This window comes from Protobothrops mucrosquamatus, unplaced genomic scaffold (assembly GCF_001527695.2).
Source record: "Protobothrops mucrosquamatus isolate PMUCROS unplaced genomic scaffold, P.Mucros_1.0 scaffold_194, whole genome shotgun sequence".
Lineage (NCBI taxonomy): Eukaryota > Metazoa > Chordata > Lepidosauria > Squamata > Viperidae > Protobothrops > Protobothrops mucrosquamatus.
The window spans coordinates 256123-264073 of NW_015386270.1; the positions used below are offsets into that span (position 1 = coordinate 256123).

A 7951-nucleotide genomic window follows, 5' to 3' on the forward strand; every position below is an offset into this window, starting at 1 on the left:
ATAGAACAACCTGCCTCCAGAAGTGGTGAATGCTCCAACACTGGAAGTTTTTAAGAAGAGACTGGACAGCCATTTGTCTGAAATGGTATAGGGTTTCCTGCCTGAGCAGGGGGTTGGACTAGATGACCTCCAAGGTCCTTTCTAACTTTATTATTATTATTATTATTATTATTATTATTATTATTATTATTATTATTATTATTATTATTATTATTATTATTATTATTATTAGATAACAGCAGAGTTTGCATCTTTCTGTTATCAACCTCAGTGCAGGATATCCCTAGATCTTGACCTGGAAAAGGTCAATTTTACCTTTTTTGGGGGGGCGGGGGAGAAAGCTCCATTTTCTCTTAGGAGTCATTTTGGAAAGAAGAATATTTTCTGCTTATCTTGAAGAAACTCTTTATTTCTCACTGACTTACTGCTTGCTCTGCCTGCAGGAGGAAGAATTTAAAAAAAAAATAATGAAAAGGAAGATCGAAGAGCTGCACAAATCTAGAAACTTAAAAAAGAGACATTTATTACTTTTCCCCCTCTGCCACCACCAAGCGTGTTATTTTTTTTCCTTTTTTGTAAAAAATAAAAAATAAATACACCGCGTCTTTTAAGGCTCCCAAGGGGGACTGCGTCTCCCGTCAACTTCCGTTTCCACATGATACAGGACGTCTGCCAGCGTGTGTTCTACTACGGCCACCCAGCCCATGTCACTGACCTGCAGAAGGGGAGAAGAAAGGGCGAGTTGTTTTGGTTTAGTGTCCACGTACGAAGCAATTAAGATTTAGTTTGCATCGGCGCACTTTGAAAAACAGACGGATAACAGTCTGCAACAGAATATTAAGAGTCAGCCAATCAGTGCAATTCTTGACCTGATTTCAAAGGATGAGAGAGCGGGGACCCTGTTAATAGCAATAGCACCTTGACTTATATGCCGCTTCATGGCGCTTTACAGCACTCTCTGGGAGGTTTACAATGTCAGCAATATGGCCCCCAACAATCTGGGTCCTCATTTGACCAACCTCGGAAGGTTGGAAAACTGAGTCAACCCTGAGCCAGTCAGCATCGAACTGCTGGCAGTGCGCAGAGTTAGCCTGCAATACTACATTCTAACCACTGTGCCACCCTGGCTCCTTTATTACCCATTTCCTGGTGGAAGGACGAAGGCATTTTCAAAGATCATAACACATCGGTAACATATTGCAGGGCCTTTTGCAAAGCTGATTCTAATCTGGTAGCTCCTACATAGCCCTACATTTTTAAATTTCCTTTTAAAAAACAAAGTGATTTTTCATCTCTGCAGAAAAAGAGCTAGAAGAACATTGATTGTGCCTATTAGATTGTGCCCTCTAAGCTGATGGAATTGCTGTATTGCTTAGCGATGTTTTTAGTGCCTAACTTATTATCAGCAGAAATGGTTTAACTTAACAATTTCTGGTTGCAAAATACAGAGAATTTTAGCACAGAAGTCTCATTTGGCCTGTTCTTGAAATAACAAAAGGAATACAGAAGGGTGTTTGATTACATTTCAAGCTTACAAATTAAGTATGTGAAGAGGGAGAATGTCTTTTTACTTTCAATTACAGCTTGAGGAAAAAAAACAGTCACAGAGTAGAATAGGGCTTGTTCTTCCTTTAAGTTGGAAATCAAATCATATCCACAGCTATTTTTGTCCAAGGCTGAAACAGCATGTCTGAATGCTGTGAGTGAGACCAATAGGCAGCCAAACAATTTAGCAATTGGTGTGAATTTTTAGCATTTTCTTTTTTTAAAAAGAGAGGAATTCTTGCTGTCAGGATAAATGCGTAGCCAACTGAACTTAACCTTCAGAGCTATACATGGTCATTGCATAACTAGATTGGCAAACTTATTTCTTTATCTGTATAATTTTATACAGGGGGCAATGTGTATGTGTTATTCCTACTAGAAACAGAATTAATTTGGCCAATGAAACTGAGGCTTTCATTTACATGGAAAACGTTACAGATTACTTGCACATAAAACCTTGGATTACATCAAAAGTCACACATCATTCTGATCATGGACTTGCTTACCGGGCGATAACTAATATCTCTTGGCGGATATTTGAAATAGGGTCCGAAGTTGATAGAAACCTATGAAAGAGGAAGGATTTATTTTTGCTTATTTTCAATTACTGCATTGCTCAGTACCCCCTCCTGTGCCTGCAATATTTCAACGGGTATTATTGGGAGAAAAAAAAATGCAGCTGGAAAATTATAATGGAAAAGACTGAGGGACAAATTTACCCCAAATAAAACAATTTCTTTTTAAAAGGATCAAGTTTAAAAAAAAAAAAAGAAGGGGGGGAGGAGATCTACATGTAGCTTTACAGGGATCTTTTTTTGGTAAAGAATTACAGAAAAAAAGTTACTGTGCTGCAAATTTTTCTACTACTATAAAAAAATAGTATAAAAGTCAGACACTCCTATTTCTGTTTGTTGCAAGCAAACTCCCTTTTCAGTTATCAACCCAATAAAATATAAGCTTTTTTTCTTAACCATTGCAGGCAGTCCTTGACTTATGACCACAACCGAGCCCAAAATTTATATTGTTAAGTGAGATGTTTGTTAAGTAAGTTTTGCTCCATTTTACAAGGTGTTTTTTTGCCACATTTGGTAAGTGAATCACTGCATTTATTAAATTAGTAATTAAATTACTAACTGAACCTAGCTTTCCCACTGACTTTGCTCGTCAGGAAGGTCGCAAAAGGGGGGGAATCACACGACCCTGGGACGCTGCGACCGTCGTAAACATGAAGCAGTTATCAAGCATCCTAAGGTAAATCACATAACCATGGGGGGTGCCGCAAAGGTCACAGTTGTGGGGGAAATGGTCATTAAGTCACTTTTTCCAGTGCTGTTGTAATTTAGAATGCTGACTAAATGAACTGTTGTAAGTCAAGGACTTACAAGATGGCAGAGGACAGGAAGACCTGGAGGAACGCTGTCCATGGGGCTGCGATGGGTCGGACACGACTTCGCAGCTAACAACAACAACAAAGTCAAGGACTAGCTGTAAAAAGGTTTCGGGTGACAAATCGTATTAACAGCCTTCCTCCAGAAATGTGCATTTCTGCACATGCCGAAAAGAAATTCTTTCCCCACCCCCCCTTTCTTTCTCCTATTAGCCAGGTAAATTTGCAGAGGAGAAACTGTTATCTATTTTTCTCCCCTTAGTCTACATGCCAGTCTGAGCTCTCTCGACCTCAGACAGCTCCTGGGCTGTTGTTGATAAATGCAAGGCTGACTTAGGCAAGTATTTCTCCCAATGCGCTCACCCTTCGCTCCCATGCTTAATTCAAATCGGCTATTGTGGTCTTTTCAGTCCCATGATGAGCAGGCAGAGGAGATGACCTCCCATCGACTAACTCTTTGCAAGCAGATAAGGAGGGACACCGCGCAGCGGTTGCTGCCGAGAGGGGACCGGGGAGGTTGGGGGCAGGCACAATCTGGCATCAACAGATGTGTCACTGCTCCACAATCCTTGGGCTAGGATGAGCCTGCTTTCAAGGGTCAGGCCTTCACCCAGCATACCAAAGCCCCAAAGCCCCCACATTGGAAAGAGCTGTGCCCCACAGCTTCTACATACCGTGCAGCCTTTGTACAGAGATACTGCAGGGAAATAAACACCTTCAAAAACGTCTTTGTATGCAACTCCTTGACTGGTACCGTTCTTATAGAAGATTATCTAAAAAGAGACAAACATTGGTCACCACAAAGAGCAGAGCGTGACTATAATCTTGGGCAGATTTCAGTTTGACCTGCAAAATGACCTTTTCTTCCACTTGTTGTGCTTTAACGGCACACAGCATACAGGTCCTTTGGGTTACACCCTGTGTTTTCCTGAAAATGCAAAGAAGAGCTTCTGTACAGCATCCAGTGATAAATGAACTGCAAGATTTGACTCTTTGCATTTTATAAAAATGGAAAAACCATTTTTGGTGTTCCTAGGAAAACTTTTCTTAAGAGTTTGCCGAGACTAGAGAGGTGCAACCGGCAACTTTTTGGCATCTTCAAAATGCAGCTGACAAAGCTCTTTCTGCGGCTGAAGTACTATTCAGGATCCTGAGCTTTCCCAAAGTTCATTTAAAATAATCAGAGAAACATTTAAGCTCTTATAGTAGACACAGGGAGGGGGTGGGGATGGGGGGAAGGCCAGAGGAGAAAAGAAAACCCACAAACGTTTCAAAACTAAATTACACATCATGTAAAACACCCAAAGTTTTGAACAGTATCTTTTCAAACAGCATTTCTAAGGGGAAAAACTCTTGACAAGCTGTCCACAGAAATTACCATTTTTTAGTCTAATAACAGCCCTTGTTGAGGATACCTGAGTGAAAATATACAATCTCTTCACCATGGTATTGAACACAGGGACAAAACAAAAATCTTAAGGGGAGACTCCAGCGAGCCGCAATTTGACTCTGATACAGGCTTTGTTACAGATGCCTTTCATAAATTTGCATTGTGATTTAAGGCAGAAAGGAGGAATATGTAGTCTCCTGATATATCACCGGCCTTCCCATATTCCTCCACACTAGCTGCAACTCTCAGGATTTGCAGCTTAGTCATTTCTGAACAGCTCCAATTTCTCTCTCCTATTTTAGTCTCGTCTCCAAGCTAGATCTCACTGAATGACCCAAAGCATCTTTTTTTCCTTTTCCTTTTTTGGTGTGTGTGTGTGAGGGGGGGTTATTTTGAATGTCTGCACCAAGGCAGTGTATTAGACTCAAAGATGCAAAAGGCCTCTTCCAATTCTATGACACACAATTCTTTTTAGCAGCCCAGTTTCTGCTGCTAAAGGCCAACTTACTTGGCTTCCCAGAGCTTGCTTTAAACTTTTCTCAGCTTTATCCACAAAGTCCTTCTCTTCAAAGTACAGGTAGCTTTTGAACTTGATCAAAGCCTAAAGAGGGCAGGTGGGAGAAGACGTCAAAGCCAGAAATTCATTTGCAAAACAATGGTGAGACAGAAACGCAGCTGCTGAACTATCCACACAAATGTGACTTCAACTGATTAATTCGACAATTAATTCAGCAAGGGGTTTGCTCCTTGCTGTCTGTAAACCGAAGCCACCACCTTCAGCAAGAGTGAAAACATTCATGGATTGTGGTGGGCAAAAGAAAAGCACGTGGGCAACTATCAAATATCAAGGGCTGCAAATATGAGCTGTACTTTAAGGGGCGTTGCAAAGATCTGCCTCCTGAAAAAGTCAAGATAGAAATATATTTTAAACAAAACCACAAAACCGGCAGCCCTTGGTTTCATTCCTGCTTGCTATTTATGTGCAATGCAGTCTTCTGATTAAGGTAGAACAGCTCCTTCCTAGGTTAATGAAAAAATATAAAACCTCTCTCTTTTTGCAGTGTTTGTTGCAGACTGAAGAGAGAGCTCCATATTCAAGAAGATACTTGTCAGAGATGGCTTAGTTTTGATTCCTGCACTAGGCAGGAAGAACCCCGCCTTCTTGGTCTAGTGCAGGCAGGTCAAACACAAGGCCGGGGGGTGGGGGGGATGCGGTCCGCAAAGTGGTTTCATGTGGCCCCCGAAGCCATCCTGGAAACAGTGAGGGAACGGCCCCCGCTGCCTTGGCCCTGGCCCAGCCCAGCCGGGAGCTAATGTACAATTTTGTGGTGGCCATCTATGCTGAAACACATTCAGTCTTAGCTCCACAAGGCCGTCTGGAAACAGCGAGGAACCGGCCCCTGCCGCGTCGGCCCCGCCCCCTGGGTGCATGCTGGGGAGGTGTCACCCTTTGTGAGGAATGAAGAAAGGGACCATGCCTTGGCGCTTGCCCCGGTCCCACCCCCTTCTGCCAGAGACCCTCAGATCTGTCCCACTTCTGCCCAGACCCCCACAGGCACCCTTGATGCAAACGATGTAGAGCTGGTCATGCCCACCCAGTAGGTCACACCCACTCCATCCATGCCCACCTAGTAGGCTGCACCCACCCTGGTCACACACACCCGGCCCCCCCGAGGGTAACCACAATGCTGATGCAGCCCTCAGTGAAATTGAGTTTGACACCCCTGGTCTAGTGATTAAGGCACCAAACTAGAAACAAGGAGACTGTGAGTTCTAGTCCTGCCTTAGGCATGAACACTGGCTGGGTGACCTTGGGCCAGGCACTCTCTTCGCAGGCCAAGTCACCTCAGAACGGTTGTCATCTGGACACTAGGAAGAAGGCGGTTTAGATATGTTTGCCACCTTGAGCTGTTTATAAAAATAACAAAAGTGGGATACAAATTAAATAAACAAACACTTAGCTGCCCAGGTACATGGGCTTCTTAAGTTACACATACTTAAAAGTACCTATGCCGGTTCTCTTATATAACTTACAACCCTAAGACATGCGGCCCCGTTAGTTTCCCGGTTTATTCTAGAATTTCAGTGAGGAATTCCAGAGTTCTTATGGCATCCTACGGAAAACGCCCAGCCACCTCTATTAAAACGAGGCTGAGTTAGAAGACCCACCTTGTCTTTGTAAGTATCCGGCAGGGATTTGGCTGTTTCTGTGTCTTCAGGAAGGCTGATATAAAAACCGAGCACGTCCCCCTGGCCGTAACCTGATGAGTAGTGTTTGCCGATGGACTGGTGGAACTTGGTCCCTTTCTTGCTACGCCAGGAGTAGCTGAATTTGTCGTAGCCCAGGGGAGCTTGAAGGTTTCCTGTAGAAAACCAAACGTTGTGTTTGTCAAATGCCTGATTGCATTTGTTTACTCAATACTTCAAAATGTTATCCGGGTGGGTGGGTGAAGGATTAGGAAGGGGGGACTGTCTTCCAGTACTGTTTTCCAAAGCACCTGAGGGCAGGACAAGAAGTAATGGGGGGAAGCCTGTTAAAGAGAGATCCAATCTAGAAATAAGGGGAAATTTCCAAAAAGTGAGAACAATTAATCAATGGAACAAATTGTCTCCTGGAGCTGTGAGTGCTCCATCACTGGAGATTTTCAAAAACAGACTGGACAACCATTTGATTGGGATGATATAAGATCTCCTGCTTTGAGCAGGGAGTTGGACTAGAACACTTCTGAGATCTCTTCCAGCCCTATGATTCTATGTTCTATGTAATTCCTTTTCTTTTAATGACCGTGTAATCCCTTGGATGTGAAAGTTGGACCATAAGGCTGAGCGACAAAGAATTGAGGCCTTTGAACTATGGTGCTGGAGAGGACTCCTGCGAGTCCCCTGGACTGCAAGGCGATCAAACCGGTCAGTCCTAGAAGAGATCAACCCTGACTGCTCTTTAGAAGGTCAGATCCTGAAGATGAAACTCAAGTACTTTGGCCACCTAATGAGAAGGAAGGACTCACTGGAGAAGGGCCTAATGCTGGGAAAGATTGAGGGCAATAGGAGAAGGGGACGACAGAGAATGAGGTGGCTGGATGGAGTCACTGAAGCAGGAGGCGTGAGCTTAAATGGACTTCAGAAGATGGTAGAGGACAGGAAGGCCTGGAGGAACGTTGTTCATGGGGTCGCGATGGGTCGGACACGACTTCGCAATTAACAACAAATCCCTTGCATTGGGGTAGAGTCGGGGCAACTGAAAGGAGCTGAGCATTTACTGGCTGGATGCCCTTCCCGACACCTCTGCGGTGTTTGCAGCAGACAATTACATAGTGCCTAGAGAAATATCTGCCGCTACCTAGGATCGAACTCACAGCCTCTTGACTGTGAGGCAAGAGCTCCACCTCTAGGCCACCGTGAGATGATTCTATGTTCTATGGGTAAGGAAGACAAAAAGGAGAAAGGGCCTGTGACAAAGCCCCCTTGCCCAATGCCTGCAACCTACCGTGAGGTTCTCAATGGGAGAAAGGGACAGGTCGCAAACTAATGAAAGGAGGAGCGGCAGGCTTACCTAAAGGCTGAGACCACCCAAGTCTCGCAGCCGTGTCAGGTGGCATCTCATCCACGGATATTTCAAAATACCAAGC

The 7951-nt window shown here is 43.9% G+C and overlaps 1 protein-coding gene across 1 annotated transcript; it reads right to left on the reverse strand.

Moving 5' to 3' along the window:
- Nucleotides 1-408: 408 nt before the first annotated feature.
- On the reverse strand, nucleotides 409-7945 carry LOC107295447 (set1/Ash2 histone methyltransferase complex subunit ASH2). Its single transcript, XM_015824763.1, has 6 exons — nucleotides 7876-7945; nucleotides 6492-6685; nucleotides 4831-4923; nucleotides 3607-3705; nucleotides 2052-2111; nucleotides 409-715 (listed from the first exon to the last, which is right to left on the reverse strand). Exons 1-6 carry the CDS (start codon nucleotides 7919-7921, stop codon nucleotides 608-610), a joined length of 600 nt encoding a protein of 199 aa, XP_015680249.1. The 5' UTR covers nucleotides 7922-7945; the 3' UTR covers nucleotides 409-607.
- Between the last annotated feature and the right edge of the window lie 6 nt (nucleotides 7946-7951).

Bases quoted from the DNA above. Each gene is read 5' to 3' on its own strand.
- LOC107295447 (XM_015824763.1), bottom strand. From the start codon at position 7,921: ATGCCACCTGACACGGCTGCGAGACTTGGGTGGTCTCAGCCTTTAG. The intron at 4,924-6,491 runs GTGGGTCTTCTA...TGCCCTCTTTAG, and splicing joins CGGATACTTACAAAGACAAG to GCTTTGATCAAGTTCAAAAG. The intron at 3,706-4,830 runs GTAAGTTGGCCT...GTCTCTTTTTAG, and splicing joins AGCAAGCTCTGGGAAGCCAA to ATAATCTTCTATAAGAACGG.